Consider the following 17,845-nt stretch of genomic DNA (forward strand, 5'->3'; position numbering starts at 1 on the left):
TTGTGCGCCACTCTGTAATGTTCGTTTTTGGAATTCCAATGAAAATAGGAAAAATGTACTTCTCTGGGCAAAATCTTATTCTTAGAAGTGCGATAAATTTTTAAAATACAATAACTCAAATTCCTCGATTTCTCTTCTAATTATAAATTTTTCTAACTTTTTTTTTTTTTTTCAAAACCATTATTCAGGTGTCTATGAAATGGACTGAAATTTCAATTGAACGATGATAAGGATTTCAAACTTTGAGTTATTCTTTTTCCTACTTATTTTTGATATCCTTCCATCTACGATATCAATCTTGCAAAATGGTATGTTTTCAGACAACCGTAACCCTTGAAGGGCTCTACATTGTAAATTTTGAGCTAATTCTCCTTGACTGCTATGCAAGGTATCAAAAATATGTCAACTGATAAAATGTTAATGATATTATGATGAACAAGTTATCAGTTGACACCTCTTTTGTATCTTTGACAGAAGCTGAGATAATTTAGGTTAAAGTTAGGGTCCCTTTTATTACAGGTTTCAGGGTAATTGAATTTTGAGTTTCCCAATTTTTCTAGTTTTGTTTTGTTTCACCAAACCCACCGAAAATTCCAAAAGCACACACCGAAAAGTGTCACCGGAAGGTTTGTAGAGCACCTAGTAGCAGGTAATAGGTGTCAACGAGAGCGTGTTCTAATCGTCTCTCCTTGACTTCCGGATTTCCGTTTTTAACCATTTCTTCTCCCCGTCTCTCCTTCTCTTATACTATTTCCCCATACACAAATTGGGCATTGTTTTCGTAGGCGAACACAGAGAAAGAACATATGTACAGGTGCTTGAGATTTGACCTATAGGGACTGCTAGGGTATACTAACAAGATGATTGAAAACTGCACACGAATTTCCTAAATTTTTTCAGAAGACCGTGTTCCAAACGCTCCTCAAAACGTCCGTGTAAAGACCCAATCTACATCAGCAACACTCTGGTGGGATGCTCCGCCAGATCCAACGGTACTCATTAGAGGATATACTGTAGAATACGGAGAAGGGAGTATTTCTCAGCGAATACTCATTGAAGGACCTGATAGCACTTCATTCACGGTTACAAGACTAGGTGAGTTCTTGAAATTTTGTGAATTCTTAATATCCTGAAAAACTAATATTCAGCTCCCAACACAAACTACGTTTTTGCTGTTTCTGCCTATAATGAAGCAGAAGGAGAGGATGGAACGAAAGTTATGGTAGCTGCAAAAACTCGTCCAGCAGAAGGACTTCAAACTGAAAAATTATGGCCTCCCACGTCAGTTAGAGCTAGAATTGAAGAAAAGTCACTTGGTGGAAGTGCCATTGTTTCATGGGATGACCCGAACCCTGAGAACGCAGCTGACAATTCGATTGATGCGACTCAAAGACAATACGTTATCAAGTTAGTTGGGACATGTTTTGTTCCAAATCTTCCTTCAGTAATTTTTTATGAAAATTGATTTTACCGTAAAACCTGTAATAGAAGGGCTCCCTAACTTTTAACTTTTAGCCAATTTTTCTCGGTTCTTGTTAAAGATACCAAAAAGTGGTCAATGGTAAATCGCTTATCGTAATATAAGGAGTAGTTTGTCAGTTGACAAACTTTTGATATCTTCCATAGGAGCCAAGAAAAATCAGTTCAAACTTAATAGCGAGGGGCCCATCTATTGCAGGTTTTACGGTATACAGGTTTCTTGTGATGAGAGGACCGCTCAATACTTTCTTCTTTATTCCACAATTCCAAAATCAGGACCTTGCCGACCCGAAGATTTTCAGGGCCCGGCCCGGGTTATCCAAATGTGAAATTTTTTCAACTTTTTTTCTGAAAAATTATTTTTATGGACACTCTTATCTTGAAAAGTCTGTTACTTGCCAGATAAATCATTCAAAAATCGTGAAAATATAAGAACTCTGTAGAAGAAGCAATTTGGAGAGAAAGTAAAAATCACCTCACCTGAAAATATTTTTTTTGGTCTAATCGGAATTTTCAGCTATGGAATCTACGAGAGTGACACTCAACAAAAAGTTCGATCAAACGCAAAGGCTGTTCGGTTGACAGGCTTGATACCTGGAAAAGAGTATGAGGTTGCAGTGAAAGTAGTTGCTGGAGACGGAAGTGAAAGTCCATGGAGCATTCGAGATCTATTTTTAGTTCCCGAAAGTATAATCTCGATATGTCTTCTTCAAATTCAAACCAACTCTTTTTCAGCAAAGAAAGTATCGAAATTCGATTGGTTCTGTCGTCTGAACGACACTGAAATGTGCTCAATCGTCAGTTCTCCTCACTGGAAATTGTGTACAGCTAAGCATGATACATACACTCAACGAGATGCAGGAGCATGTCCACGAGTACAGTATCCATCATCGCCTGCACATCTAACTACACCTCCTATCAGCCTTCCGGATGCTCAACACCTTTGTTTTTATTTCAGATTCGCTTTACTGAATTTCCATCCAGGTGTGCGCTTCAGAATCTTATTTGGGCTAGAATTTTTCGAACATCTTTAAGAATTCGGGCTAGAGCCAACATGAATTGGGATCTTATAATGATCTTTGACAATCTTGGTTCCTGCAAAAATATCAAAAAATAGTAAACTGATAAACTGTTTGTCATAATATCACAAACATTTTATCAGTTAATACACTTTTGATATCTCTAATAGACACTGAGATAATTGAGCTCAAAGTGTAAGTTTAGGTTGCCTTTCTATTAGAGTGTTTATGGTTTGTATCAATTTTAACCACCCACCAACTGATTTAGATAGATTACGCCCCATTAGAATGTTTTATTAGTATGCTTTTTCCATAACTCTAATTTTAAGGTCGCTTCCATAATAAGATATCATTGCAAAAAATCCAAAAAAAACTATTTCAGGCCAAATGAAAGTTGAAATCCATCCGGATGGAGATACATCGAATCGTCAAATCGTCTGGAAGACAAGAATGGCTAATGTGCGAACTCATGTTGTTCAGAATGTGTATATTCCATTTTCTCAGCAAATTCGACCATTCAAAGTATGTGAAACCTTAACACTTAAAATGATTATATCCAAATAATTAGGTCTCCGTTTCATTAAAATGGGATGGTCAACCTATGCCACGTGTCATTGTACATGAGATGGATGCGCTTAGTGGAGGATGTTCCGAACGATCAACAGGTGAGAAAGTTTCAGAAATTCGTTTCTTTCAAAAAAGCATCTCCAACTACCAGGAAGTGGTTTTGTCTGATAAACATACTGTAATGAGAAGTAGAGTCATAGCTACCGTATCTCCAATAATAGACACCCACCCAAGCTGTAACTTTGAGCTCAATTATCTCGATTCCTGTGAAAGATATTTAAATTTTTCAGAAGATAATATGTTGGTGATATTATGATAAACATTTTATCAGTTGATAAGTTTTTGATATCTCTCATAGGAATCGAGATAAATGAGCTCAAAATAGAATGTTTGGTGTGTTTCAATTGGAAGAATTACGGTATGTTCTCTTTTTTTTACGGATCGGTTACCAAATGTAAAAAACAACATATAGAAACAGCCATGTGTGTATAATTAGAATTTGGATATTTCCGAGTTCCATCCAATTTTTTCTTCCACTCATTGTGCATCTCCATCTAAAACACTCGAAACGAAACCAAAACAATGCATTTTGCATCAAAATTTAGTAGTGCCAGGAGGTTGTGTTGTCCCTCCTCTTCTCACCATCAAAAAACGTCGGAGGCGCATCTATTTGCCTGGTCCCATTCTTCCACGTCGCCTTCAAACGTCCTTCTCCTCTCTCTTCCATCGTCCTTAGACTCCGCCTCCACAGTTTTGGGAGAAGTCCCTTTGCTGTTGTTTCACACGGATATAGAGAAAAGAGAGTGGAAGAGAAATACTGATGTATAACTAACTTTGGCCCCTCCTCGTTTCGTTTCTTGAACCAAGACAAAGAAAAGCAAAAACGAGAGAAGCATTTTCATATTTCCTTCTATAATCCCAAGGAATTACCCGAACTCACTCAACTCTTCTATTTCTTTTCTTTTTCCTGTATTATTCCTACCTTCAACCTGACTATTTTTGATGAACTTCGATGTTCGTGCGCCAAGATTTTGGAGGATTACTGTACTTTTGTGTACTCAGTCTGATACGAGTCACACAAGCACAACCACCCACATTCTTTGCACTTAATTCCCTTCCCGGTGGTGAGTTTTCAACTTTAAAAAAAAAAAATTGGTGTAATTTATAATTTCTCGGAATTCCGGGTGTTACCTTCTAACCACTTTTCTATGCTTTCTTTTGTTCTCAAGTCCGTAACTTCTAATATACCATCAGCTACTTCTTCTCCATTCCGCTTCTCCCAAATGTTTCTCTTTCGGCACGATCAAAGGTTAGACAGTGCTGCGATTATGTTGTTTTTCAGCAGCGACATACAAAAGTTTTGTGCGCGTTGTTTGAGATTCAAAATCTGAAGCTTTTAACCTTGATGTAGAGACCTGAAGTGTCGATTTTTCATTTTACGGCACCCCAACTTGATTTATTATCCCATGGACTGCGCTTTTCAAAAATACATATTCGAAAGTGAAGAACGTCCATGTGTTTTTTTACTAGGGTAACTCATAGGTTCTTTGAATTTATAATGTTATGGATTATTAATGAATTTTTTAATTTGATGCTGAAAATTCTGTAGTAATTGAGATACCATTAAATCTGTATTTGAAGGACGTCCACTCTATCAAGTTTGAGCTCAATAATCTCTATTCCTATACAAGATACCAAAAATGTGTCAACTGACGAAAGACTTCTGATACCATGATAAAAATTTTCTCAGTTGACAACTTTTTAATATTTTTGACAGGAACCGACAAATATTGACTCAATGTTAAAAGTAAGGGGGCCCTTTTATTACAGGTTTTAAGGTCAATGGTCTTGTTTCAATCTGATCAATGTCTAAATAGAGGTTGATACATTCTTGTTAAGACATTTTTAAAAATAACAACGATCGTTTTCGAGCCAGTGATCTGATTTCTAAAAGGATCACGGCGATCGGGGTTGATTTTGACAGCCCTGAACTACCGTAAACACTCTAATTGAACGCCCAACCCGAACTTTCAACTTTCAGCCAATTTATCTCATTTCCTGAGAAAGATATCGAAAAGTTTTCAACTGAAAATTTTTTTATCATACTCTCAAAAATAATTTATCAGTTGACCACTTTTTGATATCTTTCACAGGAACCGAGATAAATTGGCTGAAAGTTGAAACTGTCTTTCTGTTTCCGGTATTGTGAGATTATTTTTGTAATCCAATACAACTGTATTTTTAAAATCTTATCATTTCAGAAGATCTAAAGTCTGAGAAATATCGAAATCTCAATTCATAGCAAACACTTTTTATTCCGGTTCTTCCTGACGTAGCAGTTGTTGCTCTTCCAAACGGAACACAATTGGCACCTGTCATCCTGTCTTCCCTTGTTCTTCTTTCCCATATTTTGCTCTTCTTCAAGAATCTCGTGTTGTCCTCTTCTTCTTTTTCTCCTTACGAATGTCCCCAGAGAGGGGACGCTTTTTGTCTCCCGTGAAGCGTAAGATATCGCTTGTATTCAGTCTTGTATCTATCCATAGGACAGGAGACCAGGGAGGGGTGTCGCTTTTTCATTTATTCATCCATCATTATTTGTTAGATATTGACACCAAGGATTATGACACACTGCTACCAGAAGTGTTTGGAAATTAGACAAAGATATAAAGGAGAAACAGTGGGGGATAAAAGATATTAGTACATTCGGCTGGTCGTACTTATTAATAATTGATCCAGAGAATATGAAACAGATAATTTGAAAGTATGAGGGAGTACAAACAATGAATTTAGCTTAGTCTGAATACAGGAAAGTCAAATTGTTAATTAACTCCTTTTCAACAAGGTTTGAAGGGTCTAGCATAGCTGAGTTCAGTTTAAAAACTTTCAACCACAACTATTTTTACTCTAAATTTTTCTACTTGTTTTTATGTCAATTATCCTAAACCCTCTCCTCCTCCGAAATGTAATAAATTATGTAATAAAGGTCGATTGCTAATGCGCTTTAGCAGCAGTAGGGAGGTGAAGGAAAACAGTTGATTCGGAGGAAAAAGAGGGCCAACGCTCATTTGATTCATTTCGAAAAAACCGAGGTTAATGGTCACACAGATTTGATGGAAATTGGGAAGAAGGATTAAATAGAAAAGAAGGAGGCGAGAGGAAGTACATTTTAGAAGTTTTAAATTAGAACAAAATTTCTTGAAATTATCGTTTCTAAATTCTCGAAAAGGTGCCGCTCAATCACGCAAACTAAAGTTTGTACTTGCATAAAACTTGAGTATTTAAAAGCATTGTACTGAGCTCAAATTTGGATTGTGAAAATTAAAATAATTCATCAATAAACTGGCCAATATTCAAACTATAAACTATTAGATCAACTTTGAGTTGAGTTACCGCTTGTCAAATTTGCTTCATCTCATGAAAATCACGAAGAAACATTACGCCGTTCATCTTTGGATAATCATAACAATACCTAGACTTGAGGAATGGCTTTGAAAATTTCAGTAGCTTTGAATGAAACTTAAAATTATACTTCTATCAACTTTCGTTCCTCCAAGAAACGTTTATCTAAAGATATACCCGTTTTTATCAGTCTGAATAATTGTACGACCTCCTGTACATCAAGCATCTTAGAAATGGCATACCGTAACCTGGTTCACATATAAGATCTTTCTAATCCAGAAAAGCATCTCATAAATTCAGAGAAACACGACTTGAAAAGAAACAGCCGTGTCATTTTGGGACATTTATCGTTTTTTGATTCCACCACTTCCTAAAAAGCAATCAATCAAACATATGCCCTCTGTTAGGTCACTTTGAATCTTCCTCTTCTTTCTCAGTTTTAATCCTAATGATGCTATTAAATGATGAAGAAGAGGAAGAAGGAAACGATGGTGTGGGTGATTCAATAACTCATAAAAACTTTGTGCAACGCCAATTAAAAATAACTAAACGGAAAGTATAATCGACTTGGAGTATAGAGAAATTAGGGTTTTTTGTTTCATCTATTCTAGAGCTTGGATTACAGAACACTAGCTATTTTTAAAAATAAATCTCAAAATTTTGATTAAAATTCTCAAAACCGGAGCTATACTTCTTCATCAAGCGAATCCTTTCATTAATCATTGTCAAATGCCCTCCTTCTCTTTACTTTTCTCATTTCTTTTTGAACGTAATTGATTGTTCATGGCCAACCGGAAAAGAGAGAAGAAAAGCATCCTCACAAACGGATGCTCCAAAAGAAAAGAACGTAAAAAGAAATGGAAGAAAAATGAGGTGCGAATAAATCAAAACTTGAAAGAAAACGAGCGAAAATGGGAGAGGAAAAAAGGCAAAGGGAAGGACACCAGAAGTTCGGAGAAGAGATGAATGAATTTGGGATGAGGAGGGTATTCTGAGCTTTTGCGTGCATCTGTGTATTAAAACCAGACAATGGGATAACACAACAAAATTATAATCGCAACATCAAATCATGTACAGCAATTCGTTTAGCGACGTTCTTATCACCCGACTAAGTTCCAATTTTTATTGGTCAATTCGAAATTTGAATTATATTTTTTCCGGATTTCGAATTCTAGTTTTCGTATTCCATGTTTCTTCATTCCGTATTTTGGATTTTGAATTTTCATTCCGTATTTTGGATTTCGGATTCCGAAAAAAAGTATTCCAATAAAGCACCACGTGTGTTTTTCAGATTTCTTTTGCACACTGGAGACGTCGGAATTCCGGATTACGTATTCTGTTTTCCGGATCTCGCGTTCTAACTGTTTTCTAATTACGGATTTCGTATTCAGAAAAATTAATTTTTCCGGATTCCGTATTTCAGATTCCGTGGAATTTTTCCGGATTCCTTATTACGGATTCCATTGAAGCTTCTGTGCTTCTACAGTATAAAAGGTTTACTCTAACACCTGAAAACTATTTCTATCTCACCCCAAACATTTTTCGGACCACAATAAGATGGTCATTTTTCAAAAAAATGTTCGCTTGTGTTTCGCTTTCCGTACCTCCAGAAAATCACTCTCCAGGGACATATTATTTCAAAACAACACACAAACACACACACACACTTTTCCTCTCTTCCTGAGATCTCCTTCTTCTTGTTGTTCGTTCGTGTCAGTTCAGAGAATCCGCAACACAAAATTATTGCTTTTTTAGAGTTTCAGTTCTTTAGAAGAGGAAAAAAAGGAAAGAAACAAAAATGAAGGAGAGGAGAAAATAAAAGAAAAATAATGGGTCTTCGAACTCCTTTTTTTGTGTTTCAATTGCTATATAATTCCCTGAGGAAATGAATTCGGCAGAAGATGTTGCCAAATTTGAGATTTAGTACATTGAGAAAAGGGTCAAAATGATCTTAGAGAAAAAAATGAAACTTTTTTTCAGATACGGAAACAGAAGTTGATCTATTGGCTCCAGTTAAAGCTTCATTAAATGCAGATGCACGGGTATTTCGAGCCAAAGGAATTGAATCATTACCAGCCATTGGGTTACAGGTAAGTTATCGAAAATACGATTTTTTGGCTCTCTTCTGAAAGCCGAGGCTCATAATTTTTCAAGTTTTTAAATAAATAATCCGGTCGAGCTTGTCTGGAATCGGTTGCTTTCGAGATTCCATTTGCAGAATGTTCTAATCCAAGCAATGTTTTCAGAGAGGAGTTGAAATTGCAGTACCGTATCGTTTGTATCTCCCACGAAACTTTTTCAAACAATTTTCACTTCTTGCCACAATCAAACCTATGGATAAACGGTAACATATTCAACCTAAAAGCTCATATTCTATAGAATTTTTTCAGAGGAGGATACCTATTTGCTGCTGTAAATGCATATGACTCTGCAGTTGATATTGGATTACTCATTGAACCAGCTGGTAAGCGAAACTATTAAGAATTTCAAATTTCTCAACTATAAACTTGTAGGTACAAAACAAACGAACATTTCTCTGATTGTTCGATCAGTGGCAATTGTTTCGTTCCTGGTGGAAGACTTCTCTCAACAATGGACTCAATTTGCACTGGAAGTTATTGATCAGACGGTTACATTCTACTTCAAATGCAGAAGATTTGCTTCAAGACAAGTAAAGATTTTATTTTTAGTTTTGAAATCACCGTAAAACCTGAATGGTCCGCCATCCTAACTTCTAACTTTGAGCCAACTTATTTCGGTTCCTACCGGAGATATCAGAAAGTTGTCAACTAATAAATTGTTTTTCATAGTATCAAAAATAGTTTGTCAGTTGTCACATTTTTGATATCTTTCACAGGGAGCGAGGTGAATCGGGCCCTTCTATTACATGTTTTACAGTCACTATGGAAATGAAGAAATTGTTGTTTTACATATTTGGAACTCTTCGACCATCGGACTTTTTTTCAGGTAACATCGCTACCAGATTTTTCCTTCGATGAAGCTGAAAAACTGTACATTGCAAGCGCTGGACCAATTATTGACAATGGATTCGAGGTAAGTTATCTTATTTTTCTGGTTTTCATCTCAATCACAAAACCATTTCGCACGAGTAACATGACATCAACAAGTTTTGAAAATCATATTTTCTAAAAAAGTTGAAATATGATAGCAACTGATTCTTCATGAATCATTTATTTAAAAAACAGAGAGAAACAAAGAATGCGTGGTTTCTGTTGACATAGTTGTTTTCTCTCCAACAATCCTCCTTCAAGTTTTAAACTTTCCCGCTATCTTTTTCAAAAATTTCTCCTAAAATATGTTCCTTTTTCTAAGTGTTCAAAATATTCGAAATTCAAATTCTGTGCTTCCCATTACTCTTTGAACATCTGTACAGTAATCTGACATTAAAAACCTAATCAACATTGTCAATTAGAACCTCTAAAAGAACGCCGCCGTTTGAGTTCTTCCGACTCTAACCACATATTTTCTGCGTCTCTCTCAATCAAACATTATTACTCCTAAACCCAAAAATGTCTCTCAATGTGTACTTTTGAATTGGGTTGGTTTTCCCACGTATCATCGTTACTTTTTTGGTCGCTTGAATGGGCGGTCCACGTCGTACTTGGCACAGACCATCTATTGTTGAATGGCCTGAGCAAATGTCAAATTTCGAATAGATTACACTTCTCTATCAGTTTTGAATTCAAAGTGGTAATGGCAGTTTTGACTGATTATTAGCATTTTCAAATATTTGTGGTTCAAAGCATTTTAGGAAAAATACCGTAGAACGCCATCCTTGCTCAGTTATCTCAATTTTTATAAGAGATCACAAAAATCTGTCAACTGATACAATGCTTGTCATAATATCACCAACATTTTATCAGTGGAGTGGGACATTTCGAATATCTTCTGATTCGGATATCTCGTGGAGACATTTCGGATATCTCCTTTGAAAATTGAGAATTTGAGCTCAAAGTGCGAGTACAGGGTGGCTTTCTATTAGACTGTTTACGGTATTCTGTTTTTTTTTCGATTTTTCCGCTGATTTTCATAGATTTGAATGAATGATTCTCCTGATTTTCAGAATTTAGTAAAATTTAGATTAGACTAAAATAACATATGATCTCTAGAAATTTCCATAATGATTCTGAATCTAGAATTCCTGTCGGCTTATCTCTCAGTTTTATCTTGAGATTGTGTCATATCTGTGTTTTGTTATCTGAATTGTTACCAGATGAAAGTTGCGATTTTCTATTAAACTTTTCTATTTCTGTTTCATTTTATTTCCAGAACATTAATATGATTTTGTAGTTTGAATAATTCAAAGAATTCGAGTTATGACATATCAAAGCATAACTCTGTCATTGTTTTTTTCATTTTTTTGCAAAAAAGGAAACGATTGATGTAATTTTGTAATAGTCATGTGCCAGGAAAACATTCTAAAATTGGCTGAAATTTCGGCACTTTCAGTATAATTGAGACACAAAATGATCTAGTATATAAACAAAGAAAGAATCGGACATTTCATTTTGTCATTTTTAGAGTTGTACCACATTGAAATGCCTTAAAAATTCTGAATTTTTTTGAAAACGAGAAGAAATGAGATCTCCTGAAACCACCATAAAAAACCCCATCAAAATCACTTTTCGTATATCCGGAAAAGCATTGAAGGAGCAAAGCGAAAACGTAAACTATTTTGGCTCAAAGTGCATTCAGATGCACTTCAAAGAAAAGTTTATTTATAAAAAAATTAGGATGATTTTTCGGGATTATTAGCTAATTTTTGAGGTCGATTTGTTGATCTTTTTTCTTGTTTTTTTTTCAATTCCTAGCCAACTTTTGAATTTATTTGACACTGAAATCGTAGTATTTCTGGATTTCGCTGCTTAATTTTCAAACCGACCGTCGTCATACACTACAGTAATCTTTTTTGACAAGTCTCTTTTCTAAAGCTCTAGTTATATATTATTCTGGTACATAAAATCTGAGCTGAGGAAGAGAAACGCTGGTGGCCTTGGCCAGAGGTTCCAAAACGACAACTACAGTAACCAAAAAATATTTTTTTTTCTGAAAAAATTGACTGATAACGTACGAAAATCAAGAAAAACTTCAGAAAATAAACATAATTTAAGGTTACGGTAGTTCTCGTTGCGAGACCATCGACCACGGCTACCTTCCTCTTCCACAGCGTCGATTTTTTCTAACCAGTATAATACAAAATACAGTAACACTTCTGAAAACTATTTCAAAGCCTTAGATATGAGACCAGAAAAATTGGCTCCCTATTTCTTTTCAATCATTTAACATCTCGGAAAAAAGATACAAATGTTAAGAAAAAGAACGACAAAGACACGAATGCTATCTGGATGAGTGTTTCGATGAATCATCTCCAACTTTGAAACTTGTAACTCAATTCCTACAGTATCTCCTTTTTGTTTTTCTTCTCGCACGTCTTGTGGACAAGTTTTTTTTTCGATCATGACACAAACTTTTAGTTGCAATCCACGCCCCCATTCTTCTTTTAATAAATGTTTCTTGGTGGTGGAGCTCTCTTCTTCTGTCACATTCCCATCATCCACTCAATACCACAAACACCTTCTTCTTCATTTTTTTTTCCACAAAACTTGTGTGTTTCTTTTCATCATTTTGATATCAAATCACACTTCTTCTCCTCCCCTATCCTATCTCGTATGATATATAAAAAACTGAGGCGCCTGGCTGCTCTCGAGGAGGAGAAGTTGCTCCGATCTCGCAGCAGTCTATGATTAATTCGTTGGTCCTTTGGTTCACTCGTTTTCTAGGTCGCCTGTTCGGTTGATAACCTCACGAAAGAGACTTGCTCCCGAGAACTAAACTATAACTTTTTGAAACCAATGTTTAGTAGTTTGATTCTTATAGATTTATTTTTTTATTGAATTGAGCTTTTAGATTTCAAATACCGTAAACACTCTGATAAGATGCCCCCCCCCCCCCCTCAAACCGTCAAATTTAAGCTCATATATCTCATTTTCTGTAAAAGATATCAAAAAGTTGTTAACTGACAAAAAGTTTACCATATTAGCATGAGAATTTAACCAGTTGACTACTTTTTGATATCTTTTACAGGGATCGGGATGTATGGACTCAAAGTTGACGGTTTGAGTGGCATAGAGTATTTTGTCTTCCAGACATTCCAGACGATTCTGGAACTTTTCGAAGACTATGATGTCTTCACTCTCATTTTATTTTCGGCTCTTCCTTCTATTTTTTTTCTCGCGAAGTCATCTGAAAAATCTCTACTCCAGATGCGTCGTCTCCTTGCACTATTCGTAGTGCTCCTCCTGATTTTTGTTTTTGTTCATGGTGGATCTGAAGAGTTGGATAACGAAGATTTCCCTCTTCTTTCCTCTGAACAACAGGCTTCCTCACCAGAAGAACGGAAAGAATTTTCGACGTCTCCAGAAGACTCATCTATTCCTGGTACCGTATTCCATGTTCACATTCCTCTCGCTGATGCAAGAGTGCGTCAGGCACGAGCATCTTCGGAAGAACGAGAAATCGTTACTGAAAATGTCATGTTACCCGTGGAAATTGTTGAAGTGATTGATGATGGAACCGGATTTGAAGATGATGGAAAGGTAAAACCTTTTTTGATTATTTCAGGGAGCCATACAAGAACTTAAATTGATTGATGATGCATCTCAAGGCTCACGACAGTGTGATGAGCAATGGGTAGGACAAAATATTTAAGTAGAGAAAAAGAAATTTGAAAAAAAAAACCATTAGATTTTTGTAACTTTTACAATTATATGAAAACATGTAAAATCTCTGTAGTGGCGTCGTCGAAAGCTCGAAAAAGAACGAGATCAAACAAGAAAGGTGAGTTCTGATATTGTTCTGGTTTTAAAAAAATCGAAAGTTCCACAACGAAAGCTACAGTAACCTAAAATCATTTTCATTTTCGAATTTATTCTCTCAATTTTCGTGATAGTTTTAGGTTACGGTAGTTGTCGTTGTGGGTACTTTCAAGTTTTTGTACCAGAATAATACGTCATGTGACGTTGTCAGCTTACTGTAATATGTGTCATCGATTTTAGAATTAGAAGATGTCCGTTGGTGAAAATGTTCAATTTATCTAGGGGGTTTCAAGATTTGTCGTATTAAGAATCATATTTTTAACATGAAATTCTTGGAAACCCAATTGAACTTCTTTTTAAAAATGTTTCGTTCAGAATGTCGAAGGATCCGGAACACCAGAAGGATTGAAAAAAGATCAAGAGTCATCAGAATTGCAAAAGATTTCGGAACTTCCACCCACTCCAGCGCCTCCACCACCATATCCAACCCCTCATTTGGCTGCTCCACAGGGTGAGTGGGAATCCAATTTTGACAGAATCTTCTCAAAAACTATGGAAATTCCAATCACTTTACAGATCTATTTCTCTCAGATGACTCACTTGTTGTACCTTTTATTGGGGGTTACGGTAGCCCAGCAACTAGAGGTTTAATAATTGAGAGATTCCCGTCTTGAAGTTCGAATTCGACTGTTTTTCTTTTTCTTAGATTTGCATGGTGTGAAATTTGGAATTTAAGAATATGGAAAGTTTAAAGTCACAATTTCATATTAATCAAAAAACAAAAAAATCATCCGAATTAGAAAATTAGAAAACGAACCAAAATACCGTATTTCCTCTAATAGTAACCAACCCCAACATTATACTTTGAGCTCAATTATCTCAATCCTTGTGAGAGATATCAAAAAGTGATCGACTGATAAAACATTTCAGATATTGTGATAAACAGTTTATCCGCTGACCACTCTTTGATATCTTTGAATGGAACCTAGAAAAATTGGCTCAAAGTAAAAGTTTGGGGACTTTCTATTACAGATTGTATGGTACACTTTTTTAGCCGAAAAATTCTTCAGATGAAGAGAAAAAGTGTGCGGCTTTACCCCATAGTTCATAGGATATCATTTTTTAAATACCTTCTTCCTATTTCAGATCTGCGTTCTTACGAGCAACAAGCAGCAACGACTCCATTCCAAGGTGTCCCATCACCCCAAGGACAATGTACTCAAGTATGTCGCGGAGAAACTGGACCACAAGGACCACCTGGAAAAGATGGAATTCCTGGGTCACACGGAGCACCTGGTCATCAAGGAGAAAGAGGAAGTGATGGATCTCCAGGAGTTCATGGCTCACGAGGAGAGCAAGGTCCACAGGGACCGCCTGGAATGCCGGGTCTAGCTGGACCTCCAGGACCACCGGGAACCGGATCTGTCACTGGATCAGGAGGTGTCGCACAACCAGGACCACCAGGACCACCAGGACTTCCAGGAGCACCAGGAAGAGACGGAGCTGCTGGAGTTGAAGGGCAACGAGGACCACATGGACCACCAGGACCAAAAGGAGATGATGGTGTTAGTATGGAGAGTCTAACAGATGGAGATATTGAAAGAATTGCCAGAAGAGTGGCAGCGATTCAGAAGGAATCTCAGGAACCAATGAGAGGAGACCTTCCGGAGTATAATCCTAGAGTTCACAGTTACACAACAAAAGGAGAAAAAGGAGAACGAGGGGCGCCTGGTGCTCCGGGAGCACCCGCTTATGGAGGTTTGCTTTGTTTATTTCTAAAAATTTAAAGAACGAAAATGTTCCCAAAGACTTGCTATAGTTTTTGTTACTCTTTCTTTCAAAAATGGAAACGACTCTCTACTTTTTTCTGATTCTTTCTGTATTGTTCCCTAGCCATTCTACAGTATATGTATTTCCGATTCCTGAAGTGTTTTTGAAAGGTATTCTAGAAAGTTAGAAAAAATTTTGGACCTGGAAAATCACAAAAATTCACGAAAATTTCCAGCTATCACAACTGGAACTGCTGTCAATGTTCATGCAACAACTGTCGAATTATTCGCCTCTGCCCGTGCAACATCAGTTGGACAATTGGCTTTCGCCACGTCATCTCAGCAACTATTCATTCGAGTTACAAACGGATGGAAGGAAATTCAATTGACCCATTTCCATCCGTTCTTGGAGACTAGACAATCAACGGTTTGTGTTTGATAGGGTTACTGTAGTTATTGTTAGATTTTTGAATTTTTCTTCAATAAGTTTTTTGTTTTTTTTTTCATTTTTAGCCAATTGAACTAGATTCACGCTATTCACCAAATAGCATTGAATTCTGGGTGAGTTATTCCAAATGTTGTGATTGTCCTGTGAGGTTTTTTTTGAGTATAATTTCCTAGATTTGTTTTGAAATCATCTGTATTTTTCCATCTCAGAGCCGTCAAAATGGTCATAAATGTTCATCGCGACACCCGCGAAACTCAAATGTAACTTATCGATATTAGTTTTGTCGCCTATTTTTTAAGCAGTCACTCCCCACTCACTGAGCAGCTTTAATCCATTCGTCAACATCAGAGAGGTCCGGAATGACTTTTCTGAACAACGGAATCCGGAAGAAAAAGTTTTCTAGCAATCTATAATTTGGGATCTGGAATCCGGAATCCGGAATCCGGAACTCAAAATCCGGAATCCAGAATCCCGAACCCGGAATCTGGAAACGAGCATCCAGAACCTGGAATCCGGAATCCGGAAACCTGAATCCGGAATCCGAAACCCAAAACCCGGAATCGGGAAACGTGAGTCCGGAATCGGGAATCCAGAATCCGGAATCCGGAATCTTGAATCTGGAATCTGGATATCCGAATTTCGGATTCCCAATTCCGAATTTTAATTTCCAATTTGCAAGTTCTGAATTCTGAGTTCCGGATTTCGATTTCCGGATTTTTCTGGTCAACACCCGGACCGTCACAGTACTATCTACGATGGTCACGATGTTCGAGAATGGACAATCCCGAGAGAAAACAGTTCCTCTAGTTTTTTAGTTTAGTTTTCTTCTCCCCTCCCCCCTTCACTCTCACAATCATGTTAACCTAGGTTTTTAATAGTTTTTCTAGGTTTTTGTAAGTCCTATGCACTTGTTCTTGTCCAGCACACTTTTAAGTAAACGAGTTTAATAATTTAGAAAAATAAATTTATCTGTAATTTCAGCAAAACTCTCGTCAAAACGATGCCTCTCAACCGGCAAGACCAGTCGTTTCTCCTTGGCACCCGAGAGCGAATTTGGAAGAACCTCAAAAAGATTCAGGTCCACACAACAAGGATCGAGTGGTAAGGCCTCTCGCTGGGAAACTTAGATTTTAGATGGGTATTTAAGATTCATATGATTGCCCTGTCCCAACCATTCGCTGGAAACATCCATGGACTTCGTGGAGCGGATCTTCAATGTTATCGTGAAGCGAGAGCATCTGGATACACAACGACATTCAGGGCAATGTTATCCAGTAACGTTCAAGATCTGGTTAAAATCGTTCATTCCGTCGATCACGATACTCCGGTAGTAAACATCGCAGGACATCATTTGTTCGCTAGCTGGAGATCGTTTGTAAATGGAGCAAAAATCAATCAGCATGCTCGTTTGTTCTCTTTTGATAGACATGATGTTCTCAACGATTCGAGATGGTAAATAATTTCTGGAATTAGAAAAATGGAAATTGTCTTATTTAGGCCAGATAAACGAGTGTGGCATGGATCGAAGGAAGGTGGAATTCGCGCCGATCAATACTGTGATGGTTGGAGACGATCCGATGGTAAGGTTTGATTTTGTAAGTACACAGTGTTATTTATTCAGCCTCCATTACTTCGCTGGCCGGCCAAATTTATTCAAACACCACCATTTTCCAATCAAGTGGACCTTCGACCTGCGAGAACAAATTGGTGATTTTGTGTGTGGAGGTAATAGCAAAGATAATATATTATTCTGTTACAAAAATTGGAACAGTGGCAGAATATCCCACAACGATAACTACCGTAACCTAAAAATATTCGTATTTTCGGTATTTATTTTTCGGTTTTTCAACTGATTTTGGTCGATTTTTCTGGTATTTTCCAGTAAACTAGTCGGAAAATTGAATTTTTGACAGTGAAAAATTATCTGAACACGCACGAAAATTGAGAAAATAAATCCGGAAAATAAAAAGTTACGGTATTTAGAAAAGTTTGTATTACGATAGTTTTCGTTGTAGGAGCATCGGCCACGGTCAGCTCCGATTTTTTGTAGAATAATAAAATGAGGGAAATTTTTCCTTCAATTTCTCTTTTTCCAGAACATGTCCAAATATCACAGCGATCGAATTCTCCGTCTCAACAGAATCACCACCGACTTCAAGATTTAAAAGCTCTTTTTGCCCCTTCGAAATATTTTAGATTAACTTTTGTTTTTATTTCAAAAAGAACCCACCCTTTTCCTACGAACCTCAACCCCGACCAAAAATAAAATAATCATTCAATTTCTCTCCAAATTATAAAAAAATCTCGAACCCTGACTTCTGAAAACGG

At 36.8% G+C, this 17,845-nt stretch overlaps 1 protein-coding gene across 3 annotated transcripts; it reads left to right on the forward strand.

Annotated features, from left to right (window-relative positions):
• Positions 1 to 53: 53 nt before the first annotated feature.
• Positions 54 to 17,678, forward strand: Cbr-cle-1 (the record flags this gene model as incomplete). 3 transcript variants are annotated; one of them, XM_045239348.1, is made up of 23 exons in its annotated part: positions 54 to 87; positions 901 to 1,095; positions 1,149 to 1,407; positions 1,997 to 2,463; positions 2,881 to 3,020; positions 3,067 to 3,163; positions 8,445 to 8,554; positions 8,711 to 8,808; positions 8,855 to 8,928; positions 8,978 to 9,135; positions 9,432 to 9,518; positions 12,749 to 13,081; positions 13,107 to 13,175; positions 13,278 to 13,322; positions 13,676 to 13,811; positions 13,877 to 13,945; positions 14,447 to 15,058; positions 15,306 to 15,496; positions 16,499 to 16,618; positions 16,665 to 16,969; positions 17,015 to 17,097; positions 17,139 to 17,269; positions 17,614 to 17,678. In XM_045239348.1, coding segments are annotated over 23 exons (3,878 nt in total), but the record flags the coding sequence as incomplete, so codon positions are not given. The 3 variants fall into 3 exon arrangements, with proteins under 3 accessions (XP_045100925.1, XP_045100926.1, XP_045100924.1); XM_045239353.1 differs by lacking the exon at positions 13,877 to 13,945; XM_045239359.1 differs by lacking the exons at positions 13,278 to 13,322; positions 13,877 to 13,945.
• Between the last annotated feature and the right edge of the window lie 167 nt (positions 17,679 to 17,845).

The sequence above is a fragment of the Caenorhabditis briggsae genome, assembly GCF_000004555.2.
Source record: "Caenorhabditis briggsae complete genome, chrI, whole genome shotgun sequence".
Lineage (NCBI taxonomy): Eukaryota > Metazoa > Nematoda > Chromadorea > Rhabditida > Rhabditidae > Caenorhabditis > Caenorhabditis briggsae.